This window comes from Ceratotherium simum, chromosome 2, assembly GCF_057802395.1.
Source record: "Ceratotherium simum simum isolate JZ-2026a chromosome 2, ASM5780239v1, whole genome shotgun sequence".
NCBI classification, from domain to species: domain Eukaryota; kingdom Metazoa; phylum Chordata; class Mammalia; order Perissodactyla; family Rhinocerotidae; genus Ceratotherium; species Ceratotherium simum.
In genome coordinates, this window is record NC_141901.1 from 38,982,234 (window position 1) to 39,005,552 (window position 23,319).

Here is a 23,319-nt window from a genome sequence, read left to right on the forward strand (position 1 = left end):
CCCCTGGCTGGCCCTGGAAACCAGCCTGCTAGGTTAGGCTAGGCGTCCTAGCCTCTTGCTGACTCAATTTTCTCACCTGTAAATAGAGAGAGTCAGGCTGGATGCAGGGAAACTGTAGGAACAGAGGAGAAGGTCCTAGAAAAGTATGTGAATCTGGAAAGGAAAAGGGTTAAGGGCAGAGCCCTGAGGTCAACCCCAGTGAATGGAGAAATAGAGAAGAGGGACTGAGAAGAAGACTCAAATGGCTTGGGAAGGGAGGGGCACAGCTCTTCTACAGTCATACAGCAGGGGGACGGAACAGGGTAAGGGTGTGGGTCTTATGGTGGCAAGATAAAGGACTTCTTTCCCGAGAGTGGTTTTCCTTCTGGAAAACAGGAGTGAGGTCAACTAACAAGGGGGGACAGCAGAGGAGAAGGGGCCAGAGGTCTGATGGGAAAGGAAGAGACTAGGGTGAGGACAGGAGAGAGATGGTGAGAAAGGCCTGGGAGGTTGCTGATCCACCCTGAGGGCTGGTGGAGATGAGACTGGCCATTTCACTGGCCATTGGTTGAAATCTATAGTAAGTGGTAGAAGTAACCGTTGACTAATTTTTTCTCTCCCTCAGTTCCCGTGTCTCATCCTGTCCTCACCCTCAGCCCTCCTAGGGACCGAGCTTTTGAAGGAGATGTGGTGAGACTTCAGTGTGAAGCCCAGAGAGGTTCTTTTCCCATCCAGTATGAGTTTTTTCATGAAGGTGTAATTATCAAGAAGATAGAAACCACTTCATGGAGAACAAGTTTCTTCAGGTTCACTCTGACTGCAGAGCATTCTGGGAACTACTACTGTACTGCTGACAATGGTCGGGGGACCAAGCAGAGCAGGGCAGTGCACCTCTCCATCACCAGTAAGCCCTCGGTTCTGTCATCATCCATCTTTGGCCTTTCTCACCAACCCCTCCACAAATGTGTTCTCACCTTCAAGTTTTCTCTCCTTCTTGCTTGGGCTAACCCAATGTCCTTCGAGACTCCTTTGCTCACTGAAACACCTCTCTGCTGCTTTTGAGCCTTGTTCCTTGAGCAGCCGAGGTGCCATCACACCCCTGGCGGTCGATACAACAGCTTTCCTCTCCTGGCCCCCAAACACTGAGGAGCCAAATGCTTTTCTCTTTCTTTCTACTTGTCTGTGAATCCCTAGGTGCCTGATTTTTATTCAGTCAATTGTTCTCAGTAGCTACAACATCAGTTCCCAGGGGCACAGAGGTGTCTCTTGTCCCTTTCATATCAGTTATTGATCATGAATAGTGTACAAAACCATGAAGGATACAAAGACAGGTAGCAGGATCACAGTTACTCCAAAGATGTCCCTCTTGCTTAAATATTTTCAGAATTGCTTAGGCAATTGTGTGAGGGAGAACCAGACAGGGGAGAGGTTGGAAGCGGGGCAAGAGATAGCCCCTTATAAACAGAGATGACTTCACCTCTGCTTCCTAGGCTTACTGACTCAAAGGCAGTGAAAGGAATTGTGAACTAGTTATGAAGTTAAATGGTTTCTGTTGAGCCTTGAATCTCAGTATCGTGCCATCTATGTGTGGCCAAATTACAAGCCCAATTTTAGGGGACAGGGTGATTTGGGCGTATACTGGTGGCAGAGACTCTGGTCCTGGCTGGTCCTGGAAGCAGCCTCAGTTTCCTCTTCTATAAAAAAAATAGAACAAGGCTGGAGACAAGCTGGAATCTAGTCCCTCAAACAATAGATGTGCAAAAGATTATAAAGGAAAGGATCAGAAAACCTTGGAGGGAAATATCAAATGAAAGAGAGAGGGAGGCTTTGCTCCTGAATCTAGAGGCCCGACGAAATTGGAGGCAGTGACATTATTATCAAATGCTCTCAGAGATGTATAAAGTTCTATACAGTGACATTTATTCACCTAATAAATAATGGTTGTGTATATAATGTATGTCAGACTGCACCAATGTCTAAGGATGCATGAGACTAGACCAACATGGCCCTGTGCACACAGTTCTCAGGGTCTAGTAGCAGATGTACATGAGCAATAGGGCAAACACCAAACCAAGGGATAGAAGTACCTGGAGGCTGTGGGGGCCGATGGGAGAGCACCCCAACCTGAGTTCGGAGATGAGAGGGCATTTCTTAGATGAGTTCGTGTGTGCTCAGAGGCCTGACAGTGAGTAGGAACATTCCAGGAGGAGAAGGGAGGGGTTGAGGGAGAAAGAAAGAGGCTGTGTTCCAGGTTGAGTCACGTGCTAAAGAATCGTGGTGAGGGAAGGAAGAAATGTTCAAGAACTGGAAGGAGATCTTTTTGCATTGAGAGCAGCATAGAGGGAAATGGTTGAAGAGGCAGGATTAGGTGGGAGAGGGAGGCAGGGCCAGGTTATGAGGCATTAGAAGCAATGGTAAGGGCTTGGGCTTTTTCTAAAGGGTAATCAGGGATTTGTGAAGGGTTTTAATACTGGGGAACATCACTCCAGTCACAGGGTGAAGAATGGATGGTAGAAGGGCCAGTCTGGGTAGCAGCCAGGAGTAGAGAAGATGGCCCAAGAGAGAGTGTCCAGTCAGACAGAACCCTCAGGCCAGCCCCCACTGAGAAGCAAAGTCACTGAGAAGAACTGTGGCTGAGAGGAGACACTGTGAAAATGTGTACCTAAAACACAAAGGAAGAGAGATAGCAGGATAATTCAGATAAGGCAGAGTTGATAGACGAAAAGCTAATAACTGAATCACCTCCCCTGAATTTAGTCACAAATAACTGAATACAAAAGCAGAAGAATACAAATGAGAAGTGGAATACCTGGGTCTGACTGCTGGCTCACCACTTACTAACTGGGGGGTTTAATCTCTTTAGGCCTCAGCTTCCTCGTCTGGAAAATAGAGACAATAGTAGTACCTGCTTCATAGGATTGTTTTGATAGTTAAATTAATGTCTACATACATATATATACAAATTGTGTAGGACTAACACACATACACCACACACGTAGTTAAAGGCACTACATTATCATTATAAGTAACTATTATTATTATTATTATCATCATCAGTATAATCATAAACATGAAAAATCAACTTTAGTACATTGGTGGGGATAAAATCCAGATTAATATTATTATTTGTTATGGACAAAAAATAAACGTGAGGTAAAGAAGTGGAGACAATAAATGTAGCCCACTTTTTCCAGAAGTCTGTCCACAGAAAAGAGAAGTGACCATGGGGAAAACTAAATGCACGTAGGGTTGTTTGTGTTTGTTTTTTGTTTTTCTAACATGGAGAAGATTAAATGCATCTAAATGGTGTTTGGAAGAAGCTGATAGAAGCAAAGAATTTACATCCAGAACAGAGGCAGGTTGGCTTGGGTCGAGATAAAGGAGCGTATTTCTTAAGTAGGAGAAGGGAGGGCTCTTCCAGGCTCAATGGGCAGAGGGGAGGAGCAAGGGGCTAATGTAGACAAGGGTGTGGGTCTGATGGTAGCAAGATAAAGGACTTCTTTCTCGAGAGTGGCCTTATCTCTGGAAAACAGGAGTGAAGTCACCTAACAAGGGGAGACAGGAGAGGAGAAGGGGCCAGAGGTCTGATGGGAAAGGAAGAGACCAGCGTGAGGAGAGTAGACAGCTGGTGAGAAAAGCGTGGGAGGCGTCTGGGTGGCACTGAGGGCTGGTGGAGATGGCACTGGGCATTTCACTGGTCACTGGTTGAAATCTACAGTAAGCAGCAGAAGCAACTGTTAACTAGATTTTTCTCTTCCTCAGTTCCGGTGTCTCATCCTGTCCTCACCCTTAGCCCTCCTGGGAACCGGGTTCTTGAAGGAGAAATGGTGACCCTTCAATGTGAAGCCCAGAGAGGTTCTCTTCCCATCCAGTACCAGTTTTTTCGTGAAGATGTATTTATCAAGAAGATAGATGCCACTTTACGGAGAACAAGTTCCTTCAGGTTCACTCTGACCACAGAGAATTCTGGGAACTACCACTGCACCGCTGACAATGGCCGGGGGGCGCAGCGCAGCACCACAGTGCACCTCTCCACCACCAGTAAGCCCTAGGTTCTGTCAATCACCCATACTTGCCTTTCTCATCAACCCCTCCACAATTGTGTTCCCACCTTCAAGTTTCCTCTGCTTCTTGCTTGGGCTAAACCAATATCCTTCGAGACTCCCTGGGTCACTGAAACAGCTGTCTGCTGCTCTTGAGCCTCATTCCTTCGGCAGCCGAGGTGCCATCACACCCCTGGCTGTCTGCACAGCAGCTTCCCTCTCCCGGCCCCCAAACTCTGAGGAGCCAAATGCTTTTCTCTTTCTCTCTACTTGAATCCCTAGATGCCTGATTTTTATTCAGTCAGTTGTTCTCAGTAGCTACTACATCAGTTACCGGGGGCACAGAAGTGTCTCTTCTCCATTTCATATCAGATATTGATCATGAGTAGTGTACAAAACCATGGAGGATACAAAGACAGGTAGCAGGATCACAATTACTCCAAAGACGTCCCTCTTGCTTAAACATTTTCAGAGTTGCTTAGGCAATTGTGTGAGGGAGAAACAGATAGGGGAGGGCTTAGAAGCAGGGCAAGAGATAGCCCCTCATGAGCAGAGATGACTTCACCTCTGCTTGCTAGGCTTACTGCCTCAAAGGCCATGAAAGGAATTGTGAACTAGTTATAAAGTTAAATGGTTTCTGTTGAGCCTTGAATCTCAGTTTTGTGCCATATATGTGGCCAAATTCCAAGCCCAATATTAGGAGAAAGTGTGATTTGGGCTCATACTGGTGGCAGAGTGTCTGGCCCTGGCTGGTCCTGGAAGCAGCCTCAAGTTCCTCTTCTCTAAAAAAGCAGAACAAGGCTGGAGACAAGCCAGAATCTAGCCCCTCCCACAATAGATGTGCAAAAGATTGTAAAGGAAAGGATCAGAAATCCCTGGAGGGAGACATCAAACGAAAGAGACAGAGAGGCTGTGCTCCTGAATCCAGAGGCCCAACGAAATTGGAGGCAGTGACATTATTATCAAATGCTCTCAAGATGTATAAAGTTCTGTACAGTGACATTTATTCACCTAATAAATAATGGTTGTGTATATACTGTATGTCAGAGTGCACCAATGTCTAAGGATGCATGAGACTAGACCAACATGGCCCTGTGCACACAGTTCTCAGGGTCTAATAGCAGATGTACATGAGCAATAGGGCAGACACCAAAACAAGGGATAGAAGTACCTGGTGGCTGTGGGGGCTGATGGGAGAGCACCCCAACCTCAGTTGGGAGATGACAGGACATTTCTTAGAAGAGTACATGTGTGATCAGAGGCCTGACGGTGAGTAGGAACATTCCAGGAGAAGAAGGGAGGGGTTGAGGGAGGAAGAAAGAGGCTGTGCTCCAGGTTGAGTCATATGTTAAAGAATTGTGGTGATGGAAGGAAGAAATGTTCAGGAACTGGAAGGACATCTTTTCACATTGACTGCAGCATAGAGGGAAATGGTTGACAGATGCAGGATGAGGTGGGAGAGCGAGGCAGGGCCAGGTTATGAGGCGTTAGAAGCAATGGTAAGGGCTTGAGCTCTTTCTAAAGGGTAATCTGGGGTCCATGAAGGATTTTAACACTGGGGAACATCACTCCAGTCGCAGGGTGAAGAACAGCTGCTACAAGGGACAGTCTGGGGAGCAGCCAGGAGTAGAGTAGATGGCCCAAGAAGAGAGTGTCCAGTCAGACAGAACCCCCAGGCCAGCCCCCACTGAGAAGGAAGGACACTGAGAGGGACTATGGCTGAGAGAAGAGACACTGTGAAAATGTGTACCATAAAACACAAAAGAAGAGAGTGTTTTAAGCAAAAAATAGCAGGCTAATTCAGAAATGGCAGAACTAATAGATGATGAAAGCTAAGAACTGAGTCACTTCCCCTGAATTGGGTCACCAAACACTGCATACAAATGCGGAAGAACACAAACGATAACTGGAATACCTGTGTTTGACTGCTGGCTCACAACCTACTAACTGTGTGGTTTAACCCCTTTGGGTCTCAGTTTCCTCCTGTGTAAAATAGAGACAATAATAGTACCTGCCTCATAGGATTGTTTGATAGCTAAATTAGTGTCTGTGTACATATATATACAAATTGTATATGACTAGTACACTTACACCAGACAGGTAGTTAAAGGCACTACATTATCATTATAAGTGTCTATTATTATTATCATTATGATCATGATTATAACTATAAACATGAAAAATCAACTTTAGTACATTGGTGGGGATAAAAACCAGATTATTATTATTATTTGTAATGGACAAAAGGTAAACGTGAGGTAAAGAAGTGGAGACAATAAATGTAGGCCACTTTTCCAGAAGTCTGTCCACAGAAAAGAGTTGAAAGTGACCATGGGGAAAAATAAATGCACATAGGGTTGTTGTTGTTTCTTTTTTTTTGTTTTTCTAACGTGGAGAAGATTAAATGCATCTAAATGGTGTTTGGAAGAAGCCGATAGAAGCAGAGAATTTACATCCAGGACAGAGGCAGGTGGGCTCAGGGTCAAGAAAAAGGAGGGTCCTCCTTGGGTGGGAGGAGGGATGACTCTTCCAGGGTCAATGGGCAGAGCGGAGGACCAAGGGGCTGATGTAGGTAAGGGTGTGGGTCTGATAGCAGGAAGATAAAGGACTACTTTCTTGAGAGTGGTCTTCCCTCTGGAAAACAAGTGAGGTTAACTAACAAGGGGAAAGAGGAGAGAAGGGGTCAGATGTCTGATGGGAAGGAAGAGGCCAACGTGAGGAGAGGGGAGCTGGTGACAAAAGCCTGGGAGGCTGCTGAGCCACCCTGAGGGCCAGTGGAGATGAGACTGGGCATGTCACTGGCCACTGGTTGAAATCTACAGTAAGCAACAGAAGCAACTATTGACTAGTTTTTTCTCTCCCTCAGTCCCCGTGTCTCATCCTGTCCTCACCCTTAGCCCTCCTGGGGACCGGGTTCCTGAAGGAGAAGTGATGACACTGAATTGTGAATCCCAGAGAGGTTCTCTTCCCATCCAGTACCAGTTTTTTCATGAAGGTGTAATTCTTAAGAAGATAGAAGCCACTTCACGGAAAACAAGTTCCTTCAGCTTCTCTCTGACCACGGAGCATTCTGGGAACTACTACTGCACCGCTGACAATGGCCAGGGGGCCCAGCGCAGCACCTCAGTGCACCTCTCCATTGCCAGTAAGCCCTAGGTTCTGTCAATCACTCATCCTTGTCCTTTCTCACCAACCCCTCTGCAAATGTGTTCCCACCCTCAAATTTCCTCTGCTTCTTTCTTGGGCTAAACCAATATCCTTTGAGACTCACTGTAACAGCTGTCTGCTGCTTTTGAGCCTCATTCCTTGGGCAGCCAAGGTGCCATCACACCCCTGGCTGTCTGCACAGCAGCTTCTCTCTCCTGGACCCCAAACTCTGAGGAGACAAATGCTTTTCATTTTCTCTCTACTTGTCTGAATCCTCAGATGCCTGATTTTCATTCAGTCAATTGTTCTCAGTAGCTACAACATCAGGTGCCAGGGGCACAGAGGTGTCTCTTGTCCCTTTCATATCAGATTTTGATCATGAGTAGTATACAAAACCATGAAGGATACAAAGACAGGTAGCAGGATCATAGTTACTCAACGATGTCCCTCTTGCTTAAGCACCTCAGAGTTGTATAGGCAATAGTGTGAGTGAGAAACAGATGGGGGAGAGGTTGGAAGCAGGGCAAGAGATAGCCCCTCATGAGCAGAGATGACTTCACCTCTGCTTGCAAGCCTTAGTGCCTCAAAGGCCGTGAAAGTGATTGTTTACTAGTTATAAAGTTAAATGGTTTCTGTTGAGCCTTGAATCTCAGTTTTATGCCATCTATGTGCAGCCTAATTCTAAGCCCAACTTTAGGGGATAGTGTGATTTGGGATTCCACTGGTGGCACAGAGTCCAGTTCTGGCTGGTGCTGGAAGCAGCCTCAGTTTCCTCTTCTGTAAAAAAACAGAACAAGGCTGGAGACAAGCCAGAATCTAGCCCCTCCCACAAAAGATGTGCAAAAGATTATAAAGGAAAGGATCAGAAAACCCAGGGGGGAGACACCAAATGAAAGAGACAGAGAGGCTACACCCCTGAATCCAGAGGCCAAAGGAAACTGGAGACAGTGACGTCATTATCAAATGCTCTCAGAGATGTATAAAGTTCTATACAGTGACATTTATTCACCTAATAAATAATGGTTATGTATATACTGTATGTCAGACTGCACCAATGACTAAGGATACATGAGACTAGACCAACATGGCGCTGTGCACACAGCTCTCAGGGTCTAATAGCAGATGTACATGAGCAATAGGGCAAACACCAAACCAAGGGATAGAAGTACCTGGAGACTGTGGGGGCAGATGGGAGAGCACCCCAACCTCAGTTGGGAGATGATAGGACATTTCTTAGAAGAGTTCATGTGTTTTCAGAGGCCTGATGGTGATTAGGAACATTCCAGAGGAGAAGGGACAGTTTGAGGGAGGAAGAAAGAGGCTATGTTCCAGGTTGAGTCATGTGTTAATGAATTGTGGTGACGGAAGGAAGAAATGTTCAGAAACTGGAAGGAGATCTTTTCTCATTGACAGCAGCATAGAGGGAAATGGTTGAAAGAGGCAGTATGAGATGGGAGAGGGAGGCAGGCCCAGGTTATGAGGCCTTCGAAGCAATGGTAAGGGCTTGGGCTCCTTCTAAAGGGTAATCTGGGGTCCATGAAGGATTTTAATACTGGGGAACATCACTCCAGTCGCAGGGTGAAGAACAGATGGTAGAAGTGCCAGTCTGGAGAGCAGCTAGGCGTGGAGGAGATAGCCCAAGATGAGAGTGTCCAGTCAGACAGAACCCCCAGGCCAGCCCCCACTGAGAAGGAAGAACACTGAGATGGACTGTGGCTGAGAGAAGAGACACTGTGAAAATGTGTACCACAAAACACAAAGGAAGAGAGTGTTTTAAGCAAAAGATAGCAGGCTAATTCAGATAAGGCAGAGGTGATAGATGATGGAAGCTAAGAACTGAGTCACCTCCCCTGAATTTAGTCACAAAACACTGAATACAAAAGCAGAAGAACACAAATGAGAACTGGAATACCTGGGTTTGACTTCTGGCTCACTACTTACTAACTGTGCAATTTAACCCCTTTGGACCTCAATTTTCTCATCTGTAAAATACAGACAATAATAGTACCTGCCTCATAGGATTGTTTTGATAGTTAAATGCGTCTGCATACATATATTTACAAATTATATCTGACAAATGCATATGCACCAGACACATAGTTAAAGGCACTACGTTATCATTTTAAGTATCTAATATTATTATCATTATGATTATCAATATAATCATAAATATGAAAAATCAACGTTAGTACATTGGTGGGGATAAAAACCAGATTACTATTATGATTTGTGCTGGACAAAAATAAACGTGAGGTAAAGAAGTGGATACAATAAATGTAGACCACTTTTACCAGAAATCTGTCTGCAGAAAAGAGAAGTGACCATGGGGAAAATTAAATGCACATAGAGTTGTTTTTGTTTGTTTTTTGTTTTTCTAACGTGGAGAAGATTAAGTGCATCTAAATGGTGTTGGGAAGAAGCCAATAGAAGCAGAAAATTTACATCCAGGACAGAGGCAGGTAGGGTCAAGGTCAAGAGAAGGGAGAGTCCGCCTTGGGTGGAAGGAGAGACGGCTCTTCCAGTGTCAATGGGCAGAGGGAAGGAGCGAGGGGCTGCTGTAGGTAAGGGTGTGGGTCTGATGGTAGCAAGATAAAGGACTTCTTCTCCAAGAGTTGTGTTACCTCTGGGTAACGGGAGTAATGTCACTTCACAATGGGAGATAGAAGAGTGGAAGGGGCTAGAGGTCTGATGGGAGAGGAAAAAGACCAGCATGAGGACAGGAGAGAGCTGGTGAGAGCAGCCTTGGAGGCTGCTGGGCTGCTCTGAGGACCGATGGAGATGAAACTGGGCATTTCACTAGCCACTGGTTGAAATGGTCAGTAAACAAAAGAAGCAACTGCTGATGAATTTTTTCTCTCCCTCAGTTCCAGTGTCTCATCCCGTCCTTACCCTCAGCCCTCCTGGGCCCCGGGATCTTGAGGGAGATGTGATAACACTTCATTGTAGAGCCCAGAAAGGCTCTCCTCCCATCCACTACCAGTTTTATCACGAGAATGTCACCCTAGGGAGCAGTTCAATCCCGTCTGGATGAGGAGCATCCTTCAGGTTCTCTCTGACCGCAGAGCATTCTGGGAACTACCATTGTACAGCTGACAATGGCTTTGGTTCCCATTGCAGTGAGTCCATGAGTCTCTCTGCCACAGGCAAGCCATGGATTCCTGCCAGTCACTCATCCCTGACCCCTCTCGCACTAACCCCTTCAGAAGTCTTTGTGTACCTTCCAGTTTCCTGCCCCAATCAACCTAATGTCCCACTTGGCTCCTCTCTCATAGAACCAGCTGTCTGTGGGCCTCAGTCCTCATCCAGCCCTGGCTCAGCCAGAACCCTAAGATAGCTCAATACACTCCCCAGCTTTTGCCAAATGAATGTATTTTCTCAAATTATCTTCTCATAACCTGTATGTTCAGTTCCCAAGCCAATTTCTCTTAACTCGATGCACAGAAGCATCTCATATTTCCCCACTAACACTTACATATTAACTTAGCTACAAGCACAGTCTTATGGACAAATAGTGAGCAAGACCTTACTTTCTCCAAACAGTTCCAAAGCAGTTCAAGCTCTCACAGCAGGTTTGAAGAGGGATGAAGGTGAAGAGAAGGGAGGAAATGGCTTCCTGGGAACCAGCTCCTTGGTTTTCTGGGGTTCCTATGATCTCTTGTCTCAATCCATTAAACTAAGTGCCATTTTATTGTATTATGTTTTTAAAAACTTTATTGAAGTACAACATACATTCAGAAAAGTATACAAACCATAGGCTTACAGCTTATGGTTACCCATATAACCATCAAATGAGTGTCATTTTAGTAGTGAAATTGCTTCTTTTTACACTTGGATCTTTGTTTAGTAAAGAGAGAAAGTTCAGTTTTCTTTTCAGAGAAGCAGAAGTATGATAGAAAAATCTTGAGTCTAGTTCATCAGCCTATTTTACATCACAAGAAAACAGAGACCCCAGGTGTCCCCAGTGAGTGAGGGTTTCTTGTATGGATATCCAGGCAGTAAGAAAAACAAGACAGCATATCCACACTCATGGAAGGAGAACTGAGAGATCTCTCAGAAAATAATTCGTTACTCAAAAATAGGTTATGTTGATCCCTGATGAGCTGAAAGCTTCCATTACTCTCTACTCATAGGCCCATCAACTATTTTTTTCTGTGTCCTTTTGCCCCATTGCCCTTGCAGCTCCTAAGTGCTCTCCACTCTCAATCCCGCTATCTCATGACTTCTCTTTACTCAAAGCTTCTGCTAACCCCAGCATCGACTGCCTTGGGCTTATGTGTATGACTACTTGCTAACTAGTGGTTCTAACTGGTCTAGCAGTGATTCTAACTACTATAACTGGTAGGGCAGCCTAGCCCCTAAGCCATCTCCTAGAACACTGGCAAGTCTATTCATGGGTTTTTCTTAAACCAACTGCCCACCTCTAGTTCAGCAAATTATGGACAAAATAGCAGAGTCACTTGGGACAACATGACACATAATGAACTATGCTTAAGAAAATACTTTTTTTAGGGTAATAAAAAAAGCACTATCCATGGCTGGGACTCTGAGGTTTCCTAGAAAGGACCAGTGTACATGAAAAACACCTTGCTTGGGTTGTCTGATACAAGTGTGTGTCAGAAAACCTAAAATCTATCTCTGGCTGTGAAAATAGCTAGTTCATAATTTGGGCAAAATATTTAAACTTTCTTTGTCTTATTGTTTTCACTTATATTGAGAGTTAGATAAGATAAGAAGTATCCTTCTAGCCCCAGAATTCTGTGATTTGAGTTGGAACAGGAATCCAAAGGCCAGGAATTCATGAAGGTCTGGAAGAAATGAGGCGAGAAAGAGGCTGAGAAGCATTTGTCAAAGCCCCACACAGGACTGCCAGAGAATCCTGTGGGTGCTACAGAGCTGGGCTTATTTACCTGGCAAAGCAAGAGAGAGCACGACCCTGACAGAGTCTCATCATGGCTCACAGGGGAGAGTTAGGGGAGGGAGGTACTTATAGGGTTCCAGAAGCGGAAATTAGTCCCAGTGTGATTGTAACAGAAGTGGGGTGTGGTCAGAATTTGTAAACTACTCGAGTTGCAGGAAGAGTCTGTGGTCTTAGCAACACATGAGTCCATTTGGATTTCCTATTACTATGGTCTTATCTTGGAACATATGAATCTGAAGGATCACTTGCTCCTTGATAGCTCTTGTTTCAGGTAATAGAAATCAAGAATGACCAAAGGAAGACATTCCCCCAATATAAATTGTTGGGTAAAGAGATTATTTAAGAAAGTTAAATTTTATGAGACCCAGACTCCAAAGCCAGAACCCAATCTATCTAGGAAAGCCCCCAGCCCTAAGGCATCCTCTATCCCATTATTTTCTTCTCCAATTTAGCAATATCTAAAACCTCTTTATTTCCTGTATCTTGTATATCTCCTTCAATACCAGAATATAAGCTTCATGAAAATGGAACCTCATCAGTTTTGGTGTCCACTACATCCTTGTGCCTACTTGGTGTCTGGCACAGAGTAAGTCCTCAGTCAGCATTTGTAATTCAATGAACAAACAGTCTTTGAGGTGAGATGAGGAAGAGAAAAGCAGGCAAAGAACACTGATCTTTGCATCTGCTTATATCAACTGGACAGAAATAAATGAGCTCTAAGTTAGCAAACAAGTTGTTTGTGAACTGAGAAGCTTCACTGTGAGCCAGGCAGACTTTCTGGCAGAACAATCTACTTTTCTTGAGGGAATGTACCCCACAGAGAAGACACAGAGATTTCATGGGAATGTGTTCTGATGTGAATTACCCATTTTGACTCTATCAACAGGCCTGAGTCACTGAAATACACACACACACACACACACACACACACAGCATTCTGAAGCAAATAAAATACTCTGAATATAACTTTATTTATTGAAGGATAAGTTATAAGCAAAAAAAGTCCAATATGGGAATCTTTGCATTTATGCATTTAAAATTATAAAAGGGAAAGAAAGGAACATAATACACAATACTTTTAGGAAGAATTGCTATAGGAAATAGAAAAAAAAATTCTTCTGGATATTCTAAATACAATTAAAGAAAATATGGACTCCAGAAAAAAGAAGTACACAAAGGAATTTTACAAGATTGAAGAAGATATGATAACAGAAAAAGATTAAAAAATTTTCTAGTGAAGCTCAGGAGAAAAACCAAAGAAAATAACAAAGTTATTTTAGAAATGAGACCCAAATTTGAAGCAGTAAGAATAGAATGTATACTTCTGAAAAATGTTAATTGAACGGAGAATTGGTTTGAGAAAATAGTACGAACACAAAGTAGAAAGACACGGAAATGAAGGCAAAAAGAAAAAAAATTTAAGTATGGCGATCAGGCAATGGAGACCTCATGTGTGGATAATTAAGTGTCTCTTAGTTAGAAAACCAAACTGAAGAGAAAAACAAAGCTCAAAGATGTGACAAAAAATTTTCCTGAGGTGAGTAAAAGAATATGTAGATCAAAAGACATATCCTAATGAGGTTATTGAATGTCAAGGTTAAAAATACATGTGTGTGTGGATAATTATGGCAAAAGGGAAAAAAAAAGCAGTCATTATATCAGAAAGGAAAAATATGAAGTTGGTCTTAGCCTTTCCACAGAATTCACTGCTAAAAGAGAGGAGTGGTGTCCGTACTGCACTTTCTGGGGAGGAATGAGAACTGAGAATTTTATATCAAATCAAAAGGGCATTCTCAAACATGCGGGGACTCAGAGAACTTAGTACCCATTAACTCTCCCTGAAAAAATTACTTGATGACAAAATCCAGTCAGCCAAGCTATGAATCAATATAAAGGACTCAAAATGAGGAAACCATGGTATGAAATGTGAGTACTGAATCTATTTAAATTAGTGGTTCTCAACCCTGGTTGCATATTAGAATTACCTAGGAACTTTGAAAAAAGACTTATTACTAAGCCCTCTCCAGACCAATTAAATTCAGAATCTCTCAGATGGGGCCTCAGAATCCAAATTTTTTAACGCATCCTCGGATGAGACTATTGTTCAGATGGGGTTGAAAACTACTGATACAGATATAAAAACAAAAGCTAATCAACTATCAGAATTACAGTTACAGAATAGAAAGCAACTATTATAAATGCTGAAAATGTAAAAACACGTCACAAAAAATCAATTCGTCAGAGGGAGAAGAAGAAATAAAGGAACAATAATTTTCTCAATATTATTATTATTTCATAGGGGTGAACAAAAAAGAATTGCCTTGATAATTTTGAAAAATTAATGATAGATTTCAAAATTTCCATTTTGAAAATAATTTGAATACTTCGTGTACGGTAACTCATCATTAATAGATTATAGTTCACTAGCCATCCATGAAAAATCAACCAGTAGACTGAAGGATCACTAGAGGGACCTGTTCAGATGACAGAATGAGTGAAATGTTCAGATGGAACAACTGTAGAGTTGAAGACTAGGAAAAGAGAATAAATAATAAAAATAAACCTCTGCATTTATATGACTATAATTGATCGGCAAATGGGGAAACAGAAACTCTTATATACCATTAGTGCAAGTGTAAATTGGTCCAACCATTTTGAAGAACAATTTAGCATTGTATATCATTATTTGAAATGCCCATATCTCTCATCCCACAAATTCCACTTCTAAGAATTTCTTCTAGAAAATGCATGCACAAATGTACACGGATATAGGTACGGGATTGTTTCATGTGGCATTATTTGAGATTAGAAAATGATAACAATCTAATCATCCACTAATGGGATATTGCTTAAATATATTATGGTAAATCCATACAATGGAATGTTCTGTGATTATTAAAAATAACCAAGGAATATTTATTCTAAGTTATGAAACTGTAAATTTAAGAGAGTTGCATTTTATTGTGTGTAAATTATGCCCTAATAAAGCAAGTTTTTAAAAGTGAATGAGATAGATCTTTAAGTAATAACATAGAAAGATGCCCATGATATGTTGCTTAAGGGAAAAATCAGGTTGTAGACCAGTACACATATTGTGATCCCATGCGTGTGTGTGTGTGTTTTAATACGTTTATTAGTGTGTTGCTATGAGTGAGTGTTCTTATATGTAGAAAAGATCTAGAAAGTGTCACCAAATACTCAACAGAGATAATCTCGGGAAAATGAAAATTAAAAAACTAGGAAAAGATATTGGTGTCAACTAACTCATTTTTGCCCTCAGTTCCAGTGTCTCGCCCTGTCCTCACCCTCAGGGCTCCCAGGGCCCAGACTGTGGTGGGGGACATTGTAGAGCTTCACTGTGAGGCCCAGAGAGGCTCACCCCCGATCCTGTACCAGTTTTATCATGAGGATGTCACCGTGGGGAATAGCTCGGCCCCCTCTGGAGGAGGATCTTCCTTCAAACTCTCTCTGACTGAAGAACATTCTGGAAATTATGCCTGTGAGGCCAACAATGGCCTGGGGGCCCAGCGCAGTGACACAGTGTCACTCAGTGTCACAGGTAAGTTGACTCTTCCAACTATAGCACAACCAGGAACAGACCATCTCCCCATCTTCCCCAGGAGCCAAGATTGGAGGTTCCACAGGGCCATGTGGTGTGTGACATGACAGCAGACCTGCTGCCTATACAGCCTCCATCCAGGAGTTCTGGATTCTACATTTTCAAGAACTTGCACCTTCCCTTTGCTTGCTATGCCTTTCCTGGTAGCAATACTGCAGCCATTGTGACAAAAACTTCCCTAACATAGGAGTAAGGGCTTTCACAACACAAACTATGTCCTGGTTAACAAGGATCAGCAAGAAAGGAAATTAAAGTTCAGCATGTCTCACCTCAGAAAAGATTTAGTTGGCGATTCTTCTGTCTGTCAATCAATAAAAAGGCCAACTCATTCTCTCATTGGCTCATTAATTTCTCTCTAGCTTCTCCTGCCCCTGTCCCAGAGCAGCTCAGCACCCCACCCAGAACTCTTGCTAGAAGACTTCCCAACATCATTCTCCTGACCTCTTACATGTCCCTAATCCACCCAGCTATAGCACTCTCTCACCTGGCCCTGTCATAAGCTGACCTCCTAGTCATGCCTATTTTCAATATAGGCTCACAGTCTATGTAGTCTATACCCTATATTCTGCCATCATTCCGTGACTCTAATGTCCACATGGATGATCCATTGAACACGATGGCTTGTCATCCTCTCCACATCAGCCATCCTCTCCCACATACACACACTACTCCAATTATCTGACCACAATCTCCTATCCTTCTACTTGCTTCTTCAACTCCTCTAATCACTATTCTTCTCAGACCTCAACAGAACCCCCAGTTCATTAACACCTCTACTCCCTCCCAGACAATGACACCCTCGACTCCCACCATATTGAGTGTTTGTCTCTGTATCTGTCCAGTAACTCTTCCTTCTCCTCCTAAGGTATGGAGGAGAGGACTGTGTTCCCTATGAAAGGTCAAAATCTCCATCTGATCTCTGGATTCCATCCTTTCTTGCATTCTCAGACACTTTGCACAACCATTTCTCCCTTTTTGTCCTATGTCCCCCAATGTCTCCCTCTATATAGGATCCTTTCTGTTGACATTTAACATGCTACATCTCTCCCATGTCTAAGAAAAACCCTCACTTGATCCTACTTATGCCTCCAGCCACTGCTCTATTATGGCTAAGATTCTAAAAAAAGTCAGCTGCACAGGTTGTCTCCATTTTCTTTTTACCTACTAGGTTCTAATCCATTTGTTTCTTCTGACTTTCTACCAAGGTGTTTCTCACAAAGTCACCAATGACCTCCATGACTTTAAATCCAATGACCATTTTCCAATCCTCATCTTACCTGATCTCTCAGAAAGTCCATATTGTTTACCTTTACTTCCTTCTTGAAACCCACCCTCACTTGGCTTCAATAACTCAACACTCTCCTGGCTCTCCTCTCTCCACCACTGCTTCTCAGTCACCTTTACTGGCTCTTCCTTTAATAGACAAACTAACTGTTGGTGTGTTCCGGAACTTTGTCCTGCGTGCACTCTCTTCTCTTATCTATATTTTTTCTCTGGATGATCCTGAGGATGTCATCTTTAAATGATTTCTGAACTTATATCTCCAAAGGAAACCTCCCACTTGAGCACTTGCACATGCCATATCTTCACTCAAATATCTTAAAAGCTCATGAACTTGAACATCTCTAAAACTGAACTCAGGGTATTCCCCCAAGACCTGTTCCTCCTCCAAGCGTCCCAACCTTTGTGAAGACACAGCTATTCATCCAGATATCCAAGGCAGAATCCCAGGAGTCTTCCTTGATATTTCTCTCCATTGCACTTCGTAGTCAGTTAATCATTAAGTCCTGTTGATTTTACTTCCTAAATATTTCTTCGACCTTTTCTTTCTCTCTCTACTGCCACACTGCTAGACAAACCTACCATCATTTCAATTATACTCCAATACCACCTCTCCACTCCACTTCTGTCCCACTGCAATCCATTTTGCACACTGACATCAGAATGGTCTTTTAAAAAGATAGATTTGATCATCTCTGTGAAGAAGGATCAAAATCCTTACTGTGGCTCATGGAGCCCTGCCTAGCTCTCCAGCTCCTATTTCATGGCAGTCTTCAGGCCCTTCTCTTAGTGCTGCTATCAACTTGTTTCAGTAACTCAAAACTTCCAACCTTCTTCCTAACTCAAGGCCTTTGCGTATACTATTTGCCTGCCTTGTGCATTCTTCATTTCCCTCTTCATCTGGTTAGTTTCAAATGTCACTTAGTGAGGAAGCACTCCCTGACTAACCCAGTTAGTTACAGGTGCCAGTATTATACATTTCATAGCACCTTATTCTTTATTTTGTATTAATTATCAGTGTTTTAATTCTATATTTATATTTTTGTTTAATTGCTGCCCATCATCTCTTCTAGATTGTAGGCTTCATGAGTACAGAGACTGTGTCTTTCTCTCTATTGAATCTCCAGCATGTAGTGCAGTTCCTGAGACTTATTAATTGCTCAATTATTTTTTGATGAATGAATGAATACAAAAGTGAGAAAATAAATTAATCAATATTCATTCTCTTGTGGGCCTCATTTCTGATGCGGCCCAGGCTCAGTTACATCCTTGGCAATGTCGGCAACAGGTCTCTCCTTTTCCTTATTTTCCATTGACCTGAATTCTCCTTTTCCCCAATTGTCTTTTGATTTTCTCAGATGATACTTCGGTTTCAATTTAATCTTTTTTTTTGTTGTTGTTCTTTTTTTTTTTAATTTTATTTATTTTTTCCCCAAAGCCCCAGTAGATAGTTGTATGTCATAGTTGCACATCCTTCTAGTTGCTGTATGTGGGACGCAGCCTCAGCATGGCCGGAGAAGCGGTGCATCGGTGCACGCCCGGGATCCGAACCCGGGCCGCCAGCAGAGGAGCGCGCGCACTTAACCTCTAAGCCACAGGGCCGGCCCTCAATTTAATCTTTGTTTTTAGATTCTCCAAACACATTTGAGATTGTATATCCAAGTACTCCAAACTCTATGTAGCACTACACAAACGGTATTGTTTCTTCAGATTCAATACTGAGAAAAACATTTTTCTGTTTGAAATGTCTTTCCTATGGAGGAATATATTTAAATAGCAGGAACTGATGGTTAACTCTTTTTCCTCCCTCAGTTCCAGTGTCTCGCCCCGTCCTCACCTTCAGGGCTCCCAGGGCCCAGGCTGTGGTGGGGGATGTGGTGGAACTTCATTGTGAGACCCAGAGAGGCTCTCCCCCAATCCTGTACCGGTTTTATCATGAGGATGTCATCCTGTGGATAAGCTCGGCCCACTCTGTAGGAGGAGCATCTTTCAACCTTTCTCTGACCAGAGAACATTCTGGAAACTACTCTTGTGAGGCCATCAATGACCTGGAGGCCCAAAAGAGTAAGATGGTGACACTCAATGTCTTAGGTGAGTTGGTGCTGCCCACCAGCAGCACAACAAGGACTGACTGCCTTCTCTTCCCAGCAGCTGAAATGGAGCTCCAGCACTCCCATTTGCTGGTGTGAAGTATCCCAGCATACTTCCTACCTACAGAATCTCCACTTGGAAGTCTGGGATCCTTCCTGTGGTTTCAGCTTTAGAACCTGGACCTTCCCGGCAGCACGGTTCAAGTAGTCTTCTTGAATGTGATCAAAATTCCACTAAAAAATGCAAAGAAGACTTTCTAGAACACAGCCTATATTCTTATCTGTCATTATGATACAAAAGGGAAACTAAAGAATTCTGAGCTTGGGGAGTCTCTGTTCCAAAAAAGGTTTGGCCATTCCTTGTCCAGGTTTTTCTCTCATTGACTCTCAACAAGCCTCTACTCTTGAGCTTCTTTCATTAGCAGGGATAAAAATAGGCCTCACATTTCCATATTAAAAATTCTATATTGATATTAGCTATGTGCGTAGCCTTTCAGGAGATACAACTAGTCCAAGTTAGTTTACCAAGTGATTCTTAAAGCAATGAGACACAGGGAAGCAGCACTGAGAAGGTGGAATCACGATGACATGGACTGGAAATGGCCACCCATCAATCAAATTCCTTCATTCTCTAAGCTCTCTTTTGACCTCTTGCCTTTAAGTGTAATATCCAAAGGAAAACTACTTGTGAGCTCTGAATCTGTTTTGTGATGACCTCCTACAGACCAAACCTCCAAACCCCTGTTTAGAGAGACCTAGGGTATAACAAAACCATGCTAAGGGCTTGAGATGAATGTTCTAGCCTTGACTCTGAAGATAACTAGCTGTATGATGTTGGCCAAGCATCTTTCCCTATATTGACCTCAATTTCCTCATCCATAAAGTGGGAAAATCAGACTCCATGGACATCACAGTCATCCCCAGCCCTAGAATTCTACGATTTTGGTGTACAGGGAATACAGAGTATTTCAGACTCAAAGGTTCCTGGAAGGAGACATACAGAAGGAGAAGCTGGGAGTCCTTGCTCCTGGGATACATCCCAGAGAAACAGGAGACCATGAAATGGCATGCAAACACCCTCTAAGCAAAATACTGACTGATCCTCTTAGTTTCTCTTGCCTGGGTCCCTGAGTGTCATAAGGAATAGGGAGAAAGTCACGTGAGCAGGTTGGTGTGGGGATGCCACCCCAGGATTCAGCATCTCTTCCAAGTGGCTGGTGCAGCCATCTTTTTGGCATCCAGGAGGCAACTTGATTTCAGATTTGATTTTTTTCTATTCAACCAGTTCCTTCTTCTTCCCCTACTGGCAGGCAGCATCCACCTCAGCCAATTTTCCTCTGAGATTCACAGGGAATCCTACCACAAGGTTGACACACTTACCTCTTAGATACACCACATAGGCATGCACCACTGACCCAGTGCTTCTCCTCTCTTCATAACACAGTGGACCAGCAGCGCATCATACCTCCTACACTCTGTATTCATGATTTTCTGCTCATCCCCACTCCTTTGTTTCTATGATTCCCTGATACAAAGGCATGTTATTTCTGCTGGTGCTATCACACCTAAAGGACTTCTTGCCCAGCCTAAACGAATTGTGTCTGAGTCCTGGAACTAGGATACGGATCATGGAGATCTGCAAGAAAAAGAAATATTTCTCATTACCATTGTCACCACCACCACAACCATCATCGTCATCATTATCATCATCAACACTTACTGAGCTCTCACATGTGCCAGACCCTGTGCTTGAGACATGCAATATCTCATTTAATCTTTAAGATAAACCAGTGAGGATAAAAATTATTGATTTCATTTTTATCCCCAAATTGCAAGAGAGGAAACTGAGGCTTAGACAGGTGAAGTAACTAGTTTACAGATGCAGCTAGCAATGGTAAAGCCAGGTTGAACCATGGGTTTATCCAACTCTTCATGTAAGTCCACGTTATGACATTTCTTCATCCTTTGTGGCCACATTTTAACACAATTTTTTAGTTTTTAATAATTGTTCTGAAAGAATACATAAATATTCATGATAAAAAAATCAAATGGTACAAAAGGGACGAGACGAACAGTAGATATATCTTTCTACTTGCGTCTGCACGCTTTCATATCCACATACTTCCAAGACATAACCACTGTTAATAGTTTTGTGTATATTTTCTAGAAATATTCAAATATATTATAAACATAAAGGCATAGAATTTTCCACAAAAGTAGAATCATATTACACATATAGTTATGCAACTTGCATTTTTTACTTAAAAATACATCTTAACTTTAATATAAAAAAATACACCTTGGATATCTTTCATATTGTATTAGCCAGTCAATTAGGTTATCTCTAGTTTTTAGCTATTATAAAAATTCTACAATAAAAATCCTTGTACAAATATCTTTGCATATCTTATGTCAGTGTCCCTAAGGGAAATAGTTTTAGAAGTAGATTTGCTGGGTCAAAGTTATGTGCACTTTAAATTTGGTAGATATTGCCAAATTGCCCTTCTAGGAAGTGTCTCAAATTTGCATTCCTACCTACAGCACATCGAGATGCCTATTTTTCTTCAACCTCATCAGCATCATCTATCTTGTTAAGCTTTACCAATCTGATAGGTGTTTTTATTTGTATAAATTTAATTAGTAATGAAGATGATAATCTTTTTATATATTGACTATTTTAAGTATTCAGTGGTTCATACCGTTTTCACACTTTTCTGTTGGATATTTTTCTTCATTGAGAGCTCTTTGTAGATTAAAGTCGTTAGCTTTGTCTGTCATATGTGTTTCAATGTATTTTCCAAGACTGAAATCTGACTTCTGCCATTAGTTTATAATATTTTTGTTTATAATATTTTTATAATATACTCCTTTATGAGTATATTATAAATAGGAACTTCTATTGACTTTTTTTCTCCCTCAGTTCCAGTGTCTCGCCCTCTCCTCACCCTCAGGGCTCCCGGGGCCCCAGCTGTGGTGGGGGACGTGGTGGAGCTTCATTGTGAGGCCCAGAGAGGCTCTCCCCCGATCCTGTACCAGTTTTATCATGAGAATGTCACCGTGGGGAGCAGCTCGGCCCCCTCTGGAGGAGGAGCTTCCTTCAACCTCTCACTGACTGCAGAACATTCTGGGAACTACTCCTGTGAGGCCAACAATGGCCTGGGGGCCCAGCGCAGTGAGGTAGTGACACTTTCAATCACAGGTAAGTTTCCTGTGCCCAGGCCACAGATGTGGACAAAATATATCCTCCAAGGATACTCTGACAATCCTCATGATACTTGACCAGGACAACACTTCTCAGGGACAGGTACACAAAGCTGGCAGTTCTCTAAATTGTTATTTTCTGAAGTGTTTCTGAAGTAATGGTAATTGAGCAGGAGAGGGGCCGAAGAGGATCGTTGAATTTAATGCCCATCTGCTGGCCCTGTCCATCTAGACCCTCTCCCATTGCTTCAGCTGCAGAGACAAGCTACGTCACAAAGAAAAGAGCCATTTCATGTGCCACACCAGCACCTACTTAGCCTCAGGAACCCTAGTCCCCTAGGTTCATCCTCTCTCCCAGGCCCATGCATCTGCTCCAGGGGAAGGAGCAGTTCCAGACCACAAGCCTCTCCCTCTGGCTGATGCATGCGGTTTCCTCTTCAGGGGCGACAGGGAGCAGAAGTGGCCCTGTTGCCACAGGCGTCACTGGGGGCCTGCTCAGCGTCATGGGCCTTGCTGCTGTGGCACTGCTGTTCTATTACCGACTCCTGAGAAAACCAGGTGGGTAACTCCCTGGCTAACCTTTGCTGGAGTCCATGCCCTTGCCATCTCCATTCCCTCAGGCTCATGCTGCTTTTCAGCCACCCCCAAGATCTCAACAGCTCCTCCCCCCACAATCCCACACTACCTATCTTCCCCTCTAGATCCTCCAGAATTTGTCTTTACCAAACGCAAAGTTCCTAAAACAACCCTATTGGGTGGAAGATGCCTTGATGAGCTATAGTTTATCCAACATCATAAACTGCAGTGTATCTCCCTCTCTCTCCTTAAAGACCCCCAAGAATGGGAAGAGGAGAAGAAAGACTCTGAGAGATAGGAACAAAAACAGAAACCAAATAGGCTTTGATAACTTACTGATTTTTTTTAAAAGTCCAGTATTTTCATAGCTGATCAAGTCTATTTTCCCACCTGCAACTATTGCCCATTGTTCTTTACAAACTCCAGGTTAAAGGATTATGGATTGTGAGCTCCCCTTTCACATTA

General features: G+C 43.0%; 1 protein-coding gene across 2 annotated transcripts in view; it reads left to right on the plus strand.

Moving 5' to 3' along the window:
* Positions 1 to 23,319, plus strand: part of FCRL5 (Fc receptor like 5) — a 44,184-nt gene that overhangs the window by 16,818 nt on the left and 4,047 nt on the right. For both annotated transcript variants that reach the window (XM_087441258.1, XM_087441252.1), the window contains 7 exons: positions 605 to 883; positions 3,742 to 4,020; positions 6,889 to 7,167; positions 15,368 to 15,646; positions 18,800 to 19,078; positions 21,998 to 22,276; positions 22,720 to 22,836. In XM_087441258.1, the coding sequence (XP_087297384.1) occupies positions 605 to 883; positions 3,742 to 4,020; positions 6,889 to 7,167; positions 15,368 to 15,646; positions 18,800 to 19,078; positions 21,998 to 22,276; positions 22,720 to 22,836 (1,791 nt within the window). The remainder of the gene's footprint in view (positions 1 to 604; positions 884 to 3,741; positions 4,021 to 6,888; positions 7,168 to 15,367; positions 15,647 to 18,799; positions 19,079 to 21,997; positions 22,277 to 22,719; positions 22,837 to 23,319) is intronic.